The sequence below is a fragment of the Pongo abelii genome, chromosome 13, assembly GCF_028885655.2.
Source record: "Pongo abelii isolate AG06213 chromosome 13, NHGRI_mPonAbe1-v2.0_pri, whole genome shotgun sequence".
NCBI classification, from domain to species: domain Eukaryota; kingdom Metazoa; phylum Chordata; class Mammalia; order Primates; family Hominidae; genus Pongo; species Pongo abelii.
Window position 1 is genome coordinate 128546857 of NC_071998.2, and position 20243 is coordinate 128567099.

At 62.5% G+C, this 20243-nt stretch overlaps 2 protein-coding genes across 7 annotated transcripts in view; one reads left to right on the forward strand and one right to left on the reverse strand.

Moving 5' to 3' along the window:
- Positions 1-18273, forward strand: part of GRIN1 (glutamate ionotropic receptor NMDA type subunit 1) — a 32103-nt gene extending 13830 nt beyond the window's left edge. The window contains exons 5-20 of one of the 6 annotated variants that reach the window (XM_024252346.3): positions 6284-6405; positions 6478-6652; positions 8089-8233; positions 8331-8414; positions 10573-10714; positions 10806-10933; positions 11429-11593; positions 11672-11790; positions 11904-12016; positions 12090-12238; positions 12345-12502; positions 12668-12829; positions 13065-13174; positions 13265-13410; positions 14718-14828; positions 17302-18273. In XM_024252346.3, coding sequence (XP_024108114.1) covers positions 6284-6405; positions 6478-6652; positions 8089-8233; positions 8331-8414; positions 10573-10714; positions 10806-10933; positions 11429-11593; positions 11672-11790; positions 11904-12016; positions 12090-12238; positions 12345-12502; positions 12668-12829; positions 13065-13174; positions 13265-13410; positions 14718-14828; positions 17302-17370 — 2098 coding nt within the window. In that variant the 3' untranslated portion in view covers positions 17371-18273. The other 5 variants (XM_024252345.3, XM_063714567.1, XM_024252351.3 and 2 more) reach the window with 5 other exon arrangements.
- LRRC26 (leucine rich repeat containing 26) lies at positions 18268-20231 on the reverse strand. Its single transcript, XM_002820420.5, has 2 exons — positions 18792-20231; positions 18268-18706 (listed from the first exon to the last, which is right to left on the reverse strand). The coding sequence occupies exons 1-2, from the start codon at positions 19468-19470 to the stop codon at positions 18369-18371; spliced, it is 1017 nt and encodes a 338-aa protein (XP_002820466.3). The 5' UTR covers positions 19471-20231; the 3' UTR covers positions 18268-18368.
- Positions 20232-20243: the final 12 nt, after the last annotated feature.

The window sequence follows — 20243 nt, forward strand, 5'->3', positions numbered from 1 at the left end:
CCGCCCAGAAAAAAGACCTGCCCAGGGAAAGCCCCACCCAGAAAAAAGACCCTCCCAGGGAAAGCTCCGCCCAGATAAAAGCCCGCCCAGGGAAAGCCCCGCCCAGAAAAAGACCCGCCCAGGGAAAGCCCAGCCCAGAAAAAAGACCCGCCCAGGGAAAGCCCAGCCCAGAAAAAAGACCCGCCCAGGGAAAGCCCTGCCCAGAATAAAGACCCGTCCAGGGAAAGCCCCACCAAGGGAAAGCTCCGCCCAGATAAAAGCCCGCCCAGGGAAAGTCCCGCCCAGAAAAAAGACCTGCCGAGGGAAAGCTCCGCCCAGATAAAAAGCCCACCCAGGGAAACCCCCGTGCAGAAAAAAGACCAGCCCAGGGAAAGCTCTGCCCAGAAAAAAGACCAGTCCAGGGAAAGCCCTGCCCAGAGAAAAGATCGACCAGGGAAAGCCCCGCCCAGAAAAAAAGACCCGCCCAGGAAAAGCTCTGCCCAGATACAAGCCCCACCCAGGGAAATCCCAGCCCAGAAAAAAGACCCGCCCAGAAAAAGTCCCGCCCAGGGAAAGCCCCGCCCATAAAAAAGACCCGCCCAGGGAAAGACCCGTCCAGAAAAAAAGACCTCCCCAGGGAAAGCCCCGCCCAGAAAAAAGTCGCGCCCAGGGAAGCCCTGCGCAGAAAAAAGACCCGCCCAGGGAAAGCCCCGCCCAGAAAAAAGTCGCGCCCAGGGAAGCCCTGCGCAGAAAAAAGACCCGCCCAGGGAAAGCCCCGCCCAGAAAAAAGTCCCGCCCAGAAAAAAGTCGCGCCCGGGGAAAGCCCTGCCCTGAAAAAAGACGAGCCCAGGTAAAGCTCCGCCCAGAAAAAAGACCAGCCCAGGGAAATCCCCGCCCAGAAAAAAAGACCCGCCCAGGAAAAGCTCTGGCCAGATAAAAGCTCCGCCCAGGGAAAGCCCCGCCCAGAAAAAAAGCCCAGCCCAGGGAAAGCCCAGCCCAGAAAAAGACCCGCCCAGGGAAAACTCTGCCCAGAAAAAAGCCCAGCCCAGGGAAAGCCCCGCCCAGGGAAAGCTTCACCCAGGGAAAGTCCCACTTAGAGAACGCCCCACTCAGAGAAAGCCCCACCCAGGGAAGGCCCCGCGCAGAAACATGCCATCCAGTGAAAGCCCCACCCAGGGAAAGCCCCGCCCAGAAAAAGCCCCTCTTAGAGAAAGCCCCGCCAGACTCTCAGGAGTTAATTTTCTTTTTCGTTGTTTTGAGAGGGAGTCTTGCTCTGTCTCCCAAGCTGGAGTGCAGTAGTACAATCTCAGCTCACTGCAACCTCTGCCTCCTGGGTTCAAGCGATTCTCCTGCCTCAGCCTCCCGAGTAGCTGGGACTACAGGCACAAGCCACCACACCCGGCTAATTTTTGTATTTTTAGTAGAGACGGGTTTCACCATGTTGGCCAGACTGGTCTCGAACTTGTGGCCTCTTCTTTTTTTTTTTTTTCTTTGAGACGGAGTCTCACTCTGTCACCCAGGCTGGAGTGCAGTGGCTCAATCTCGGCTCATTGCAAGCTCCACCTCCCGGGTTCACGCCATTCTCCTGCCTCAGCCTCCCAAGTAGCTGGGACTACAGGCCCCTGCCGCCATGCCCGGCTACTTTTTTGTATTTTTAGTAGAGACGGGGTTTCACCATGTCAGCCAGGATGGCCTCAATCTCCTGACCTCATGATCTGCCCTCCTCGGCCTCCCAAAGTGCTGGGATTACAGGAGTGAGCCACCGTGCTCGGCCACTTGTGGCCTCTTCTGTTATTTTCTGAATTGTTTACATTTCCCTCACTCATCACAGAGCTTGAGAGAGATTCTGTGGCTGTGATGGGGTAAAAGGATGGATGGGCAGGTGAACAAATGGACAGACAGCTGGCTGGGAAGTGGAAGATTTCTTCATCCAAGATGGGTCAACTCAAGGAATCGATTGCCCTAAAACATACCTGTTCCACTGTTGGCCACTTCAGCAATAGACAAGTTCACATCAAGCTAGACCTGCCTGATCGCTACATTCTAACTGGAGTGACCAACAGGACATGGGAGAGAAAACCACATACAAAACCAATCCACAGAACCCCACCATGCCCAGGTCCCCACAGAGAGGGGAGGGGGCATTTTCTCCACTGGTTTTTCTCAGCCAATGAGCCCCTGAGCCATGCACTGAGGTCCCACAGGTTGACCCTGTGTTGCCAGCCTCAGAGTCAAGGCCACGCTTCCAGACATGGCCCTAAGAAAAAGGCCAGCCCAGGGAAAGGGACATGGTCAGGGCAGACAGGTGCGTGCACACAGGAACCAGGTGGACACCACACATCCACACACATGAGCACACACCATACACCACATGTGTATGCACATACCATACACACGTGCACAAATGCAGGTACACACACTATAGTCACACCATGCGTACATCTCTACCCACACATGCAGAATCATGTACAGGTCATACGCAACACATATGCATGTATGCACATGCCACATACACACCACATGTACCATGCACACACCATACACACACATGTGCAAATGCATGTACACACACCATCACACCACTCATACATCTCTACTCACACTTGCAGAATCATGTACAGGTTACACACAACACATACGCATGTAGCACATGCCATATATGCACCACATGTACCGTGCATACACCATACACACACGTGCGCAAATGCATGTACACACACCATCACACCACTCATACATCTCTACTCACACTTGCAGAATCATGTACAGGTTACACACAACACATACGCATGTATGCACATGCCATATACACACCACATGTACCGTGCATACACCATACACACACGTGCGCAAATGCATGTACACACACCATCACACCACTCATACATCTCTACTCACACTTGCAGAATCATGTACAGGTTACACACAACACATACACATGTATGCACATGCCATATACACACATGTACCATGCATACAGCATACACACACGTGCGCAAATGCATGTACACACACCATCACACCACTCATACATCTCTACTCACACTTGCAAAATCATGTACAGGTTACACACAACACATACGCATGTATGCACATGCCATATACACACCACATGTACCATGCATACACGCACAAATGTATGTACACACCATAGTCACACTACACATACATCTCTACGCACACATGCACCATCATCTACAGGTCATACACAACACATACACATGTGCACACATGCCACATACACACCACATGTGTACACACATGTGCCATGCATACACCATACACACATGCATCTACACATACAGATACAGGCACACACACCACCATATACACCACATACAAAGACACCCACTGATATGTGTACACCTACATACATGTACACACAGCACACATGCACATACTTCACAACACACATGTGCACCACACACCATGTGCACACCCATACACCCATGCTACATGCACGCCATACCCCACACGTATGCGTACACTGACCACAGCACACATCAACCACACACCCACCAACATAACTCTCTTTTTTGAGGAGATAGAGTCTTGCTCTGTTGCCCAGGCTGGAGTGCGGTGGCGTGATCTCAGCTCACTGCAACCTCTGCCCCCTGGGGTTCAAGCGATTCTCGTGCCTCAGCCTCCTGAGTAGCAGGAATTACAGGTGTGCACCATCATGCCCGGCTAATTTTTGTATTTTTAGTAGAGATGGGGTTTCACCATGTTGGCCAGGCTGGTCTTGAACTCCTGACCTCAGGTGATCCACCTGCCTCGGCCTCCCAAAGTGCTGGCATTACAGGCATGAGCCACCGCCCCTGGTCTTTTTTTTTCTTCTTTTTTTCTTTTCTTTTTTTTTTTTTTTTGTGTGTGTGTGTGTGAGACAGAGTCTTGCTCTGTCACCCAGGCTGGAGTACAGTGGCACAATCTTAGCTCACTGCAACCTCGGCCTCCCAGGTTCAAGTGATTCTTGTGCCTCAGCCTTCCAAGTAGCTAGAATTACAGGTGCAGGCCACCATGCCCGGCTAAGTTTTGTATTTTTAGTAGAGACTGGGTTTCGCCATGTTGGCCAGGCTGGTCTTGAACTCCTGGCCTCAAGTGATCCACCCACCTCGGCCTCTCAAAGGGCTGGGATGACAGCCATCAGCCACCGGCCCTAGCTCCAACAACTTTTTTTTTTTTTTAAGACGGAGTCTCACTCTGTCACCCAGGCTGGGGTGCAGTGGCGCGATCTTGGCTCAATGCAACCTCCACCTCCCAGGTTCAACCGATTCTCCTGCCACAGCCTCCCGAGTAGCTGGGATTACAGGCATGTGCCACCACCCCAGCTAATTTTTTTGTTTTTGTAGAAACGGGGTTTCTCCATGTTGGTCAGGCTGGTCTGGAATTCCTGACCTCAGGCGATCCGCCTGCCTCAGCCTCCCAAAGTGCTGGGATTACAGGAATGAGTAACTGCGCCTGGCCTCAAAATACTTCAGAGCAATGGCTCTGGACTGTCAGGGCTGGAAAGGACCCTCCTCACACATGCTGAGCTCCTTGGAGCGGAGGCCAGAGTCCCACAGCAGAGGCCGACTGGCCCACCCAGCATGCCCATCTCCCAGGAGTGCAGAGAGGCAAGCCCTGGGCAGCGGCAGGCACAGGCCTTCTTGACCTCAGACCTTCAGCCTGTCATATTTTGGCTCCTCCTTAGTGAAGGTTGTTGAGGGTGTTTTGCAGAGAGACATGATGCCAATCTTAATTTGTGACAATTTTCCATAGCGTGCAGATAATTTGTTTCCAAAACTTTTCATTTTCCTGAAGTTGTCTTGATTGGTATCAGCTATTTCCATAAAATGATCAGATGAGTTTTGATGGACAGATCAGGCTTTTGGTTACAACTGTTTTCCTCGTAATCTTTCCACCACATCACATGTCATGGACCTGAATTGCGTCAAGAAGACGGGCTTGTCCGTCAGGCCCTGGTGGGCACTTTGATAGCGGGCATGCTTCGCCATGACACGTGTGGTGTTGGGTCTTGCTGGACAAGCTGTGCTGTGTTCAGTGTGCGGAGCCTCTGCTAGATGCTCTCATTTGGGGCACTGGGCCAGTGCTACTGGGAGCACCTCTGTTTTGTGTCACTGACTTCCAATAGCATCGTCATGTAGAGCAAACACTGAAGGGCTGCATTTCTTTGTGGGCTTATTCTCGAGAAAATTGGGGGCAGAACCCTCCTCAAGGAGGGGAGGACCACCTTGGTTTCCAGAGTCAAGCATTGTGAAAATTACCCAACCCTCAGGCAATCCACCCAACCCTGCTGCCCATGTCTGGAGAAGCAAAGTGTCAGGGGTAGTCCAGGCCCACCTGGAGACAGGTCAGGCCCTGCAGAGAAAGGTTAGACAGATGGGGGTGAGGGAAGACCCCCCCAAAGGCCTCCAGAGTCCCACCAGGCCTCCAGGTCCTAGTCATAACCAGAGAGGCCCCAGCCCCAGAGGACCAGGTCCCTTGCTCCACTGTCCACAGGGTCCCACCTGCAAGCACACTGGCAGAGCTCAAGACCACACATGCCTGCAAGGTGAGGCCTGCCTGGGCTCTGTCCTCCCACAGGCCCCAGGCCTGCGTGGCTGGGCGAAGGCAGCTGCTTGTGCAGACCCCAGGGGGAAAGCCGCCTCTCATCTCTGGCCGTCCCCAGGACGCTGGATCCACCAGTATCTCGCCAACCCAGAGAGCCCCCCAACCCCTCATTTCACATGTTTGAACATAGAGGACCAGAGGGGTGTGGCCTGTCTAGGAGGTCTTAGGAGCTTGGGTCCTGACTCTGCCACTTACCAACTCTTGTGTGTCCGGTGTGCCTCCGCTTCCCCTCGGGACACAGAGATATTGTGAAAGTTAAACAAGATAATCCCCGTAAAACACTTCGAGCAGTGCCTGGTATCTGGCCAGCAAGTGATCAATGGTGATCCATTACCGTCCTGGGACCCCATCAGGGCCTTCTGAGGTGGAGGGAAGGGCGTGCTGGGCAGCACAGGTGCAGGCCACAAGAAGGAAGTCAGTCCCATAAGCCAGGTATCTAACCCCATCCCTGCTCCCCCAAGGTAAGGACCAGCATCTAACCCCATCCCTGCTCCCCCAAGGTAAGGGCCAGCAACGGAGGCCTGAGAGGCTCCTGGGTTCTGGGCCACAGCGCCTCTGCGGGGTCTGCAGGCTTCGCTCTAGGAGGGGCTGGGGGCTGGGCAGGTCCCTGCTCCAGAGAAGGAGGACCTGGGCCTGCGGAGCGCCGCGGTGGGAGTGCTGGAGTCCTGGCCCGTCACCCCCGTCTGCCCCACAGCGAGGACGATGCTGCCACTGTATACCGCGCAGCCGCGATGCTGAACATGACGGGCTCCGGGTACGTGTGGCTGGTCGGGGAGCGCGAGATCTCGGGGAACGCCCTGCGCTACGCCCCGGACGGTGAGTGCTGGGCCTTGGCGGGGTCCCCGAACGGGGAGGCCCCCACGGGCTCTGAATCGCATGCTCGCCCAGGCATCCTCGGGCTGCAGCTCATCAACGGCAAGAACGAGTCGGCCCACATCAGCGACGCCGTGGGCGTGGTGGCCCAGGCCGTGCACGAGCTCCTCGAGAAGGAGAACATCACCGACCCGCCGCGGGGCTGCGTGGGCAACACCAACATCTGGAAGACCGGGCCGCTCTTCAAGAGGTGGGCGGGGCCTCTCCGGAGCTGGGCGGGGCTGCTCTTGGGGACGTGGTTGGGGTCACTCCAGAGATGGGCGGGGCCGCTCTCAGGACTGGGCGGGGCCGCTCTTGGGAAGGTGGGCGGGGCCACTCTCCAGAGCTGGACGGAGCAGCTCTCAGGACTGGGCGGGGCCGCTCTTGGGGAGGTGGGCGGGGCCACTCTCCAGAGCTGAGCGGAGCAGCTCTCAGGACTAGGCGGGGCCGCTCTTAGGGAGCTGGGGGAGCGCTCCTCAAGAGATGGGTGGGGGCACTCTCGGGGAGGTGGGTGGGGTCGCTTCCAGGAGGTAGGCGGCGCCGCTCTCAGGGGTACTGCAGTGGAGCCTGCTGCCAACATCCTCTGGACACTGTTACTTCTCTCCTTTCCCCCCACACCCCCAGCACCACCACATCTAATGGCACAATCATCTGCCTTCTCAACACTGACACCAGTACCTGGGCTGTCACTGGAGTGGGGACTGGCTCCACTGCCCCCGCCCCTACTTTCCACACTGCAGCCCACCCTGAAACAGCACCCCTCTCCCTGTGTGGGTGGCAGCCTTTGGGAGGAGGCTCTTGATGCAGATGGGGACTGAAAGCTTCCAGGGACCCAGGAGGCCAGACAAGCAGCCCAAGAACAGCACACAGGCCTTAGACAGCCAGGGCTGGCCAAGGCCCAGAGACCCAAGTGAACATCTGCAGTGTGGCAGGAGTTAGCTCACAGCACGCCTGGACACCATGCCATGCCAGCTCACCCCCAGATCCCCAACCACTGAGTAGCATGTGCAGAGCCACCATCCACAACGCCCACATAAGTACAGATGTAGGCAGCACGTGTGCACACACACGACACACATACACAGAACCATGTGTGCACACAGACTCAGGCACATGACACACACGTGACACAAGCACATGCATGGGGTGCACCCTACATAGGGATCACGTGTGCATACAGATTCAGTGATGTGGCCCGATGGGTACAATGCACACGAGCACACACAGCCAGACAGGACAGCCTGGTGTCCAGCCAGACAGGACAGCCGGCTCAACCTCTCCTTCACTTGCTGAAAAGAGGGCAGGCATCCTTCTGAGCTTCTGCCTCATCTCTGTAAGACAGGATGGCTGTGAGGACAATGTCTTAACCCACAGAAAGCCCTTGAAAGCAGGGTCTGGCACCCAGAAACCACTCAGCTGTCATGAGCCACACCGTCCATCTGGTGCAGGCAGATACCACAGTGTCCAGGGTCTGGCATCTGCTGATCTTTCCGTTCTTGGGACTGGGACAAGGGAAAAGCCCGAGCTGCTCAGCAGGCAGGAGAAGGAGCAGGGAGAAGGAGCAGGGGGAAGGAGCAGGGAGAAGGAGCAGGGAGGAACAGGAGAAGGAGCATCTCTGAGAAGCCTCAGCTATGCTTCCTCTCCTAGAGTGCTGATGTCTTCCAAGTATGCGGACGGGGTGACTGGTCGCGTGGAGTTCAATGAGGATGGGGACCGGAAGTTCGCCAACTACAGCATCATGAACCTGCAGAACCGCAAGCTGGTGCAAGTGGGCATCTACAATGGCACCCACGTAGGTGGGGGTCATGAGGGGGTGGGGGCTGGGGCCTTAGGGTCCTGGGGCCAAGACCCCTGCGTGGCCACCCTCCATCTCATACTCCCACCCCCAGGTGATCCCTAATGACAGGAAGATCATCTGGCCAGGCGGAGAGACAGAGAAGCCTCGAGGGTACCAGATGTCCACCAGACTGAAGGTGCGGGCCCCACAGACCTCCCTCAGTGTCCCCACCCCAGACAGCCCATCCACCCCCTCTGGCCTGAAGGAGGAGGGTGCAGTGAGGTCAATGAAAGCCACTAAAGGAAGTGGGGGTGGGGCCTGCTGCCCCTGGACACTGTCCAGCACACCTGGCACAGCACAGGAAGCAGAGAGAACAGGAGGGAGGAGAGGAAGCTGCCCCCATCCCACAGGGGGTCTCCAGTGCCCCTCTTGACTCAGCCCTACTTAAGTCTGGGGCAGTTAGTTGTCTGACAGGACGCTGCTGGAGAAGAGCAGATGGGGGACAACAAGCAGACCTCAGCTTCAGCACTCGCTGTCCCCAGTCCTGGTCCTCCACACTCCTCATCCCTCCTCCAGCTTTCATGGCCTCCTGATGGGACCGGGTCAAACTGTCCTCTTCCACCATGTGGGACAGCCCTTCCTGACTCCCCTGGGCCTCTGACAGCCTCTGCCCCGGCCGGCTTCCTCCTCTGGAACATCTTTCCCTTGGCTCCCTACTCCAGGGTGCTCTCCTGGCCGTTCCTCCCCAGGCAGAGCCACACCACCCCCACTCCACGCACACTCTAGTCCCAGTAGCACCACAGACCGCCAAAGGCAAGGACCTCACAGGCGACACGCCCACCAACCTTCTCTCGGTCATTCCAGGCTCTCAAATGTCTCTTGACCCTGTCTGTTTTCTGAGCCCACCCCTGAAGCCTGGTGTCAGCCCCTGTGGCCTCTCACCCAGGCTCCCTGCCCTGCTCTGCACCGGCCCCGGTGGCCTGTCACCCAGGCTCCCTCACCTGCTCTGCACTGGCTCCTGTGGCCTCTCACCCAGGCTCCCTCCCCTGCTCTGCACTAGCCCTTGTAGCTTCTCACCCAGGCTCCCTTCCTTGCTCTGCAGACAGGGTGGGGTTTACCAGTGCCAGTGTGGGTTTCATTGCAGCCCAGACACCTCACACTGAAAAGTCTGAAAGCAACAGTCAAACGCTAATGGCCAAAAGGCCCCATCTAGGCTGTGAGATGCAGATGGCTTTTTACAAATTTGTTTCTGGCCTCACTAATTTTTTAAAAGTACTAGCATATATATTACCTGTATAACAGGAAAATATAATGAAAGTTTTATAAAGCAAATCAACTTCTTTAATGGCTCCTCATCCCCCTGGGGATAAAAGACAAAATGCTGCCTGGAGGCTGAGGGTGGGCCTGCCCCCCTCTCAGGCTCACTCTCCCTAGGACATGCCGGGAGAGTGCCTCTCCCACCACCCCCATGCCTCCCTGCCTTTGCAGTTCTGGACTGCGGGCTCCTTTGCTCCACCTGCCCTCAGGCACCTGCTTGATCCCTGCCCACCTTGAGGGCTCAGCTCTGACACCATCTCCCCTCAGAGTTCTGGCAGTGCGCTATACTCTATTCCAGCCCCCTGTGCCCCAGATCCCTTCCCCACCCCCAGGCCATGGTCCCCTGAAGGACAGACAGGAGGGTGAGCCCAAGCAGGAGTGTGAGTTGAAGAGGCCATGGAGCGGTGGAGCATTACACATGGGCAAGAGGAAGGAGCCAGAGACCTACATTCAAAGCCTGAAGGCTTCGGGGCTGGGGGCTGGGGGCCGGGACAGGCAGGGCGCCGGGATGAAGGGAGGCATGGGTGGGTGGCCCCACAGGTCCCAGGTCCTGTGCAGGTGCAGGGTCGGCTTCGTGGATGTGCCCCTGTCCTCGTGGCACAGCAGGGTGGCACAGCAGGGTGGGGGTCAGCCTGCAGGCTGGGCTGTTTCTCACCCCAGGAAGATGCCTGGCATACACGGGACATCAGCGGCTCCTCTGCTGGAGGGAATCATGTCTAAGCCAAGACTGGAGGAAAAGTGGCCAAGAGAAGGGTCTAGCGTTCCAGGAGTCTTTTCTGAGCCCCCAGCCCCCACCCCCCCCGGGGCTGCAGGCAGATGATGCTGACGGTGGCTGGGGAGGATGTGTCCTGAACACTTGGGCTCGTGAAGAAGCTCCAGAGAGGGGCAGTGGCCGGCGGCGCAGGGAGTGGGGAGCTGGAGGGAGGGGGCGTCGGGGATTAAGAGGGGCGCCAGGGGAGGCTGGGAGCTGAGAAGAGACTGCCGCCCTGGGCAGCCTTAGGTCGGTGGTCCAGGCTGGGTCTCCCCTTCCCCCCCAGATTGTGACGATCCACCAGGAGCCCTTCGTGTACGTCAAGCCCACGCTGAGTGATGGGACATGCAAGGAAGAGTTCACAGTCAACGGCGACCCAGTCAAGAAGGTGATCTGCACCGGGCCCAACGACACGTCGCCAGGCAGCCGTGAGTGCACTGGGCAGGGCGCGGGGCGCGGGGCAGGGCGCGGGGCGCGGGGCGGTCTGGAGCCCAGCAGTTACCTCCCGCACCTACCCAGCCCGCCACACGGTGCCTCAGTGTTGCTACGGCTTTTGCATCGACCTGCTCATCAAGCTGGCACGGACCATGAACTTCACCTACGAGGTGCACCTGGTGGCGGATGGCAAGTTCGGCACACAGGAGCGGGTAGGCTGGACGGCGGGGGTGGGGACCAGCGTGAGAGGGGCCTGCAGGCGGGGTCGGAGTGGGTGGAGCATGGAATAGGCGGGGCTTGCAGATGGGGGGTCCTGGGGTGAGTGGGGTATGGAGTGAGCAGAGCCTGCGGGCTGGGTCCTGGGGTGGGTAAAGCCTGGGGTGGGCGGGGCCTGAGGGCTGGGGTGGGGCCTGACAGGGGAGGGGCCTGAAGTGGGTGGGGCAAGGAGTGGGCGGGGCCTGCATGCGGGGGTCTGGAGTGGGCGGGACGTGGAGTGGGCGGGGCCTGCTGGCTATGGTGGGGCCCGCCCGGCGTGGGAGGGGCCTGCGAGCCAGGGCGGGGCTGGAGTTTGGGGTGGGGCCTGAGAGCTGGACAGGGTCTGGGGGAGAAGACCCCCGGAGTGCTCTAGGGCGGCTTCAGTCGGGGGTACCTGTGGCGGGAGCTGGGAGGACGCTGCCTGCATCCCCGCCGGCTCTGTCGCCTCGCAGGTGAACAACAGCAACAAGAAGGAGTGGAATGGGATGATGGGCGAGCTGCTCAGCGGGCAGGCAGACATGATCGTGGCGCCGCTAACCATAAACAACGAGCGCGCGCAGTACATCGAGTTTTCCAAGCCCTTCAAGTACCAGGGCCTGACTATTCTGGTCAAGAAGGTGGGCAGGGGCCGGGTGGCGGGGTGGGGGGGGGCTCCCTGGAGGGCCGGGGCCGCGCTGACCTCGCGTCCCCCGCAGGAGATTCCCCGGAGCACGCTGGACTCGTTCATGCAGCCGTTCCAGAGCACACTGTGGCTGCTGGTGGGGCTGTCGGTGCACGTGGTGGCCGTGATGCTGTACCTGCTGGACCGCTTCAGGTGAGCGCGACCCGGGGCTCAGACACCTCCATCTGCGGGGCGCGGAGCCGGCGAGGGGCGGGGCAGGGCCGCCTCTCCCGCCCTCTCTCCCGCCCGCCCTCTGCGCCCCGCAGCCCCTTCGGCCGGTTCAAGGTGAACAGCGAGGAGGAGGAGGAGGACGCACTGACCCTGTCCTCGGCCATGTGGTTCTCCTGGGGCGTCCTGCTCAACTCCGGCATCGGGGAAGGTAAGGCCCCGCCCGGCCCGCCTGTCCCGCCCCGGCCCTCTAGGGTCTGACAGAGCCCCCCGCCCGCCCACAGGCGCCCCCAGAAGCTTCTCGGCGCGCATCCTGGGCATGGTGTGGGCCGGCTTTGCCATGATCATCGTGGCCTCCTACACCGCCAACCTGGCGGCCTTCCTGGTGCTGGACCGGCCGGAGGAGCGCATCACGGGCATCAACGACCCTCGGGTGAGGCCTGGCCGGGCTGGGGGAGGGAATGCGAGGTCAGCTGGGGTCGGCCTCGGTGAGGGGCCTGGGGAGCCGCCGCCGCGAGCCCTGCCCTCCGACCCTGCAGCTGAGGAACCCCTCGGACAAGTTTATCTACGCCACGGTGAAGCAGAGCTCCGTGGACATCTACTTCCGGCGCCAGGTGGAGCTGAGCACCATGTACCGGCATATGGAGAAGCACAACTACGAGAGTGCGGCGGAGGCCATCCAGGCTGTGAGAGACAAGTGAGGCGCGGGCGGCCACCCTGGCGGGGCGGGACAAGTGCGGGGTTGGGGAGGGTGGCGTTCCCCGGGCAGGAGAGCGTCCGGGCCGGGCACCCCGGAGGGCGCGGGCGTGGGGCTTCCAGGCTGGCAGGACCAAGGCCCCCGTGACTCAGCCTCTGCCGGCAGCAAGCTGCATGCCTTCATCTGGGACTCGGCGGTGCTGGAGTTCGAGGCCTCGCAGAAGTGCGACCTGGTGACGACTGGAGAGCTGTTCTTCCGCTCGGGCTTCGGTATAGGCATGCGCAAAGACAGCCCCTGGAAGCAGAACGTCTCCCTGTCCATCCTCAAGTGAGTGTCCGTGCGCCCGCGTCCCTCCTCCGCCCCTCTCCGCCAGTGCCAGACCACTCCGAGGCCACCACAGATTTCCCACCCAGGCCAGGCGCTGCCCACGCCACGCCGCACCCCACTCCACCGCGCAGGCCCCGCCACGCCACGCCCCCGCCCCGCCCCGGCCACGCCCCCAGCTTGCCCCTTCCCGTCCTGGGCCCCGCCCCACTGCAGGCTCACTTGTTCCCACCCCCAGGTCCCATGAGAATGGCTTCATGGAAGACCTGGACAAGACGTGGGTTCGGTATCAGGAATGTGACTCCCGCAGCAACGCCCCTGCGACCCTTACTTTTGAGAACATGGCAGGTGCGTTCTCCTTCATCCGTTCTCGAGTGGGTTCTCCGTGGGCTGCGGCCTCCCTGGCCAGCAACTGAGGCTCTGGGTCCCGGCACACAGGGGTCTTCATGCTGGTAGCTGGGGGCATCGTGGCCGGGATCTTCTTGATTTTCATTGAGATTGCCTACAAGCGGCACAAGGATGCTCGCCGGAAGCAGATGCAGCTGGCCTTTGCAGCCGTGAACGTGTGGAGGAAGAACCTGCAGGTAGGGCAGGCCACCCTCCGAGGCCTGGTGCCCAGGGCCCGGCCTGGCCACGGCCCTCCTCCATCCCCGAAGGCCGTGGCACTGGCTCTGGCTCCGGTGGGCAGGACTGGAGCTAGGAGCCATGGCCAGGGGCAGTGGTGAGTGCTCCCAGGGTACGGGGGCAGCACTGGTGGGGGGCTGCCTGCAGGTGGCTGCCCACCGCAAAGCCGGGGCCGAGGGAGGCCATGCACCCTGCTCCAAGCCTCCGCCTGGCCCCTCTGTCTCCAGAGTCGCCCGCCGGTACCCATTCCATAGGAAGGCAATCAGGCAGGGTAAGACAGGGGCCCGCCTGTGTATGGCACGTGAGTCCAAGACGCATTTTGCCCTCGTGAGTCCAAGACGCATTTTGCCCTCCGCCGACCCAAGCCCCTTGACACCCTTCGGAGACCCCCCCCTTTCCTGCTATGTCCTTGTGCTCCATGACTCCAATCCTAATTGGGCCAGGTCCGGTCCTGCCTGGTGCCCAGGTTGTATCCATGAGAATTTGCCACGAGCAAGGGCAGCCACAGCCCACCTGGGACAGGGTGGGCAGTGGGCCTGTACAGGCCTAAGGGCTCGTGGCCCGCGGTCGAGTTCCGGTTCACTCCGTCTCTTCTCTTTCTCTGGGTGCCGTCCTGGAGCCTGTGTCCTGGGATGAAGCCGACAGTGCCGCCAGGGCTGTTGGGGGATGGGGGTTGCTGGAGGCTCCACACCTCTCATCCACCCGCTCTTGCTCTTGGCCCCCACAGGTCCCCTGGGGACCTGGCCGCTGCCACCACTGGCGGGCACAGGCCACCTGGCCATCAGACCTGAGGCCAGAGTCCTGGGAGCTGCCTCTGTCACTCCAATTCCACCTCGACACCTGCCTCCAGCCCTCGGCCCCTTCCTGAATCTTGGTGTGTGCCCCTTGGGGGTCAGTGGCCTCCACGCAGACAGCTGGTGTGGCCTGAGGGGCAACTCCTCCAGTCCTCAGAGGACTCCTCCTCCTCGGGACGCCTGTAAGCCAGGGCCACCCAGGAGCCAGGGAGCCAGGCGGACCTCCCAGGAAGAGCCAGCCGAGAGCCCCCAAGCCCAGCCCCAGCACGAGCAAGGTCAGGCCCGAGACCCCGGGCAGGAGAAGAGGCCACCCTCGAACATCTGCTGTCGGCCCGTCTGTCCAGCACAGGGAGGCAGGCAGGAGCGAGGGCCCAAGTGGCCGGCCAGGCTGGGCAGTGGCCCACCCAGGAGCAGGCGAGGGCAGGTGTGGCCACCACCCTAGCCATCTAATCACTTATACATATTCATTTTAGGATAGAAAGAGTGGTAGAGCAGAGCCTGACCCTAAAAAGAAAGCCACATTTAGGGCTATCACCTCCACCCTGGCTTCCAGCTTCAAGAGGCGTAGGTCCTCCAAAGACACGGTAAGGGGGAGAGCACCCCAGTCCCGCGTCCGACTCCACCTGCCCTGCCCTGCGTGTGTCTCCCGCCCCATCACCCCGCCCCGGACCCTGGGCTCCTGTGGCCCACTCTGCCCGTCTCCCTGCGGTGGCCGCTCTGCCCAGCCCGCCCACGCTGCTCTCTTTCACTCTCTGGACCTTTCTCCCCGGCCCTCCTGGGTCCTCGGCTTTCCCCGTGTGTCTCCGTTAGTCTGCCCGCCCACCTCTGCCATGACCCACACACCATCTTGAAGCCTGTCATCTTGTTGGTCAGTCAGTCAGCCACACCACCTCTCGGGGCCAGGTCTGGGGCCCTGGGAGCCCAGCGTGGCCCCGTCCTGGACTCCTCAGCTGCCGGGAGGCCACACCACTTCTCTGTTATGTCCCCGTTTCTCTCGCCTCTCCCAGAGGGGCCCGCCGCCCTCACTGCGCCCCTGCGACGGCCCTGGAGGGGGTGGCTGTGATGTCCCATCCCGTCCGTCTGTCTGGCCACTGGCCCCGCCCCCCAGACACCTGTCTCACCTGTCTCACCAGAGCCATGCGTGTTGCATCTTCATGTGGTCTCTGTGTGGGCCGGGGGCTGGGGGCCGGGCCTGGGTCCGTCTGGGTGGACGGCTGGGGCCTGGAGTTGGAACTGGCCCCGGCCACAGGGGACTGTCAGGCAGGGAGTGGGGTGGGACCAAAAGGGGTGGCTCCCACCCCAGGCTGAGCAGGGGCCCTGCAGGAGGTGTGGCGGCAGCTCCCAGAGGGTCTGAGAATGGGTAGGGGTGGCCCCACAAGCCCTGGCCTGCAGAGCCCAGGATGACACTGAGGTTCCCAGACAGGGAGGCCTCTGGAAGGGAAACGAGCACCTCAGCTCCTGACCCCAGCAACCCCACAGGGCCCACCCCAAAGAGCCAGGCCTTCTGCCCTTTGGAGCCCAGAATCCCCCTACCTCCTGCTCGGGGCAGCTTGTCCCTGTAGTGGATATGCACACTTGGATCAGAGGCCCGCAGAGCGAACCCAGCCTTGCTAGAGGCACCCTAGGCCCAGGCACCATGGTGGGGAGGGGCTGCCCAGAGAGGCAGCAGAGACCTCAGCCCCGTGGTCACCCTGCAGTCTGGGGGCCGGTCTGGCCCACAGGAAGCCCCCAGCCCGTAAGCAGCATCACCAGAGAGAAGCTTACGCCCGGGGGAGGAAGTGCGATTTGCAGCCACCCGCCCCTCAATGCACCGGAAGCGGGGCAGACCTCCAGGGCACAGACAGGACTTGGCATCAAGAAAGCCAAATCCCGAGATGAAGCCACCAGGGTGCCCCAAGAGGGACCCATGAGGCCTGGCTGCTCAGCTTCCTGGGAAAGGGACTTGGCATGCAGGATGGGTGGACAGTGAGAGCCTGTAGGCCTGGGGGCCACTGGAGGCTCAAGGAGCAGGTGGAAGCACCATTCCTGGAGCCACCCCTGCTGCGGAAAGCGGGCAGAGCCGATGCTGCAAAGTCTGAGCCAGGAGTCCCGCAGGGAACAGGGAGGGGGAATAGCGCAGGGATCGTGGGCTGGGCAGGCTGGGGAAGAGGGGGTGTCCGGGCAGACAGGAGAAACAGCCATTTGGGGCAGGCAGCCACGGGAGGCAAGCACAAATGTCGTGCAGGTGATGGGCCACTTTCAGAGGGTGACACTGGGTCCCAGGGCCCTGCCTGGAGCGGGGCCAGGTGCAGCTCAGAGACCCTCATGGTGCCCTCCCCGGGACATGTTCCCAGCGGAACCCTCACCCAAGCCTCTCCGGGCGCCAGGGACCGTCCTCTGGGGCCAGTTCTGGCATCACGTGGCATCTGGGGCTGGCCCCGCCCTGCAAGGCTGAACTGTGGGGGGCACTGCCAGCTGGGGGTCTGGGCAGGGGAGGGCAGCCCAGCTCCCACCTGGTCTCTGGGGCTGCGAGCTTGTTCAGAGGGAGGCGTGGGTGGGGGGCTCCTTTGGGCAGGGTGGGGTCAGCCCGGCTGCGGAGATCCCCTGCCCCTGTCCTGTGGCCGGTCCGGGCCAGGGCGGCACTGGGCGCTGAGGGCTGGGGTCCCTGGCGGCCGGCGGGGCCAGCGGGTATTGATTGTTGGTTCTTATTTATAGAGCACCGGGGGTGGACGCGGCGCTTTGCAAAACCAAAAAGACACAGTGCTGCCGCGACGCGCTATTGAGAGGGAGGAGGGCCAGCTGCAGCTGTGTTCCCGTCATAGGGAGAGCTGAGACTCCCCGCCCGCCCTCCTCTGCCCCCTCCCCCGCAGACAGACAGACAGACGGACGGGACAGCGGCCCGGCCCACGCAGAGCCCCGGAGCACCACGGGGTCGGGGGAGGAGCACCCCCAGCCTCCCCCAGGCTGCGCCTGCCCGCCCGCCGGTTGGCCGGCTGGCCGGTCCACCCCGTCCCGGCCCCGCGCGTGCCCCCAGCGTGGGGCTAACGGGCGCCTTGTCTGTGTATTTCTATTTTGCAGCAGTACCATCCCACTGATATCACGGGCCCGCTCAACCTCTCAGATCCCTCGGTCAGCACCGTGGTGTGAGGCCCCCGGAGGCGCCCACCTGCCCAGTTAGCCCGGCCGAGGACACTGATGGGTCCTGCTGCTCGGGAAGGCCTGAGGGAAGCCCACCCGCCCCAGAGACTGCCCACCCTGGGCCTCCCGTCCGTCCGCCCGCCCGCACCGCTGCCTGGCGGGCAGCCCCTGCTGGACCAAGGTGCGGACCAGAGCGGCTGAGGACGGGGCAGAGCTGAGTCGGCTGGGCAGGGCCGCAGGGCGCTCCGGCAGAGGCAGGGCCCTGGGGTCTCTGAGCAGTGGGGAGCGGGGGCTAACTGGCCCCAGGTGGAGGGGCTTGGAGCAGAGACGGCAGCCCCATCCTTCCCGCAGCACCAGCCTGAGCCACAGTGGGGCCCATGGCCCCAGCTGGCTGGGTCGCCCCTCCTCGGGCGCCTGCGCTCCTCTGCAGCCTGAGCTCCACCCTCCCCTCTTCTTGCGGCACCGCCCACCCACACCCCGTCTGCCCCTTGACCCCACACGCTGGGCTGGCCCTGCCCTCCCCCACGGCCGTCCCTGACTTCCCAGCTGGCAGCGCCTCCCGCCGCCTCGGGCCGCCTCCTCCAGACTCGAGAGGGCTGAGCCCCTCCTCTCCTCGTCCGGCCTGCAGCCCAGAACGGGCCTCCCCGGACGCTGGCTCGGGACTGTCTTCAACCCTGCCCTGCACCTGGGGCACGGGAGAGCACCACCCGCCCGCCCCCGCCCTCGTTCCGGGTGCGTGACCAGCCCGCCACCTTGTACAGGACCAGCACTCCCAGGGCCCGAGCGCGTGCCTTCCCCGTGCGGCCCGTGCGCAGCCGCGCTCTGCCCCTCCATCCCCAGGGTGCAGGCGCGCACTGCCCAACCCCCACCTCCCGGTGTATGCAGTGGTGATGCCTAAAGGAATGTCACGCAGTTTTCTGTCTGTGTCGCTTGTTGACGCCGGCACAGTGTAAAGGGAGAGCAAAGGCATGGGGGAAGCTTCGAGCGCTCCAGGCGGCCGCGGCCGCTCAGGCTTGGGCGGCGGCGGCGGGGCTCCCCGGGTCCGCGGGCGAGGCACAGCCGTGGGGGTCGGGATCGGGGTTCGGGTCCGGCAGTCTCGGCGGGCGGAGGGCGGCGGTGCGGAGGCGGCGGCGGCGGCGGCGCGCATGGCAGGCGGTGAGCCCGGAGCCCAGCGCCAGGCAGGAAGCCAGGCTGACGAGGAAGGAGGCCGGCCCGAGCGCGTACACCACGGCCAGGTCCCGCAGGGCGAGCGGCTGCGCGCAATGGCTAAAGGCGGCGTCGGAAAAGGCAGTCAGGGGGCTGAGCGTCAGGCGTCCCGGCCACACGCAGAGCACCGTCTCGGCCTCTGTGGGACACAGACAAAGGCGCGGCGTTAGGTGGCGGCTGCCGCACCGCCCTGCAGACCCCGACCCGCGTCCCCAGCAGCTCACCTGACGCGGGCAGCGGGTGCCGGCGCAGCCAGGCGCAGAGCGGGCGCAGCGCGCACCCGCAGCCCCAAGGGTTGCCGCGCAGGTGCAGCGCGTCTAGGGCGGGCAGGCGGCCCAGCAGCCCCGGCGCGAGTGCCGCCAGCTCGTTGTCCTGCAGGCTGAGTGAGCGCAGCAGCGGGAGCGCGCCTAGCGCCGCGGGCTCCAGGCGCGCCAGCCGGTTGCCGGCCAATGAGAGGTTGCGCAGCGCGCGCAGCGGCGCGAAGGTCCCTGGTGCCAGCGCTTCCAGCTGGTTGGCGCTCAGGTCCAGCAGCTGCAGCGCGCCCAGACCCCAGAAGGCTCGCACATGCACCGAGTGCAGCCCGTTCTCGCGCAGGTCCAGGCGCTGTAGCGCGCCCGCTCCCGCGAAGGCACCGGGCGGCAACGCACGGACGCGGTTGTGGTCCAGCAGCAGCGCGCGCAGGCGCAGGCTCAGGCCCGCGGGCACGGCGGGCAGCGAGAGTGCCGAGCAGCTGGCCAGGCCTCCCGGCACGCACGTGCACACCTCGGGGCAGTCCGGGGCGCCCGGGGACCCCGAGGGCGAGGCCGTGGCCGACACCTGGGCCCAGACAGGCCAAGGCGACAGCAGCAGCAGCAGCAGCAGCAGCGGCGGCGGCCGAGGCCGCGACCAGGAAGGGCCCCGCATGGGGGCAGCCCCCCCCTACCCCGGCACCCGCGGTGGGAGACCCGCTGCCTGTGCGTGCCCGGAGCCCGTCGTCCGCGGAGCCCGTTCCTGCGGCGCCTGCACAAATATTAACTCTCTGGCCCGAGCTCAGGCAGTTCCTGTCCCACGGCTGGATCCACGCTTCGGGCGGGGGCAGGGCAAACAGCCAACGCCCGGCACCGCCAGCCACCTGTCCGGGAGCTCCAAACTACTCTTGGCTCAGCGCCGGCCACAGCGCTATCAAGACCACCTCGCCCCGCCTTGTCCACCACCGGGCGCCAGCGGAGCCCTGACCTGAGCAGCAGGACACCGCCCACCTGCACCCGCCCAGCTCACGGCTGCGACAGGCGCCCACACGCAATGCAACCCAGAGGTCCTGCTCCTCACCCATCTCGACCCCACCCAGGCTCAGCAAAGTGATCCCAACGTGCATATGCGGAGTGGCCCCCACGCAGGGATGGTCCCGTTCCCATGCTGGATGGGGCCTGGGTTGGAGACAGGCCTTAGGGTGGAGGGAGACAGCACACCCGAGGCAGGAGAGGCGTGCCTGCCCCACCCCTCCCCCCAGGACTCTCTTGGGATAGAGGCACAGACCAGCACAGTGGGGCAGGGGTATCAGCCCAAGTCCTCCTGTTAAACCCAGTGCGCTTCGCAGTTGCCAGTTGCAGGTCCTGTTCTAGGGGCTTTCCAAAGCTGGGTGCAGGAAGGAGCCGGGCTGACCGGCTGTGGCAGAGAAGGTGGAAACATTAGGGGTA

What these genes read in the sequence shown, in the direction of transcription:
- LRRC26 (XM_002820420.5), bottom strand. Translation starts at nt 19,470, where the DNA reads ATGCGGGGCCCTTCCTGGTCGCGGCCTCGGCCGCCGCCGCTGCTGCTG. An exon ending in GCACCCGCTGCCCGCGTCAG is followed by an intron (nt 18,707 to 18,791) that starts GTGAGCTGCTGG and finishes TGTGTCCCACAG; the next exon opens with AGGCCGAGACGGTGCTCTGC.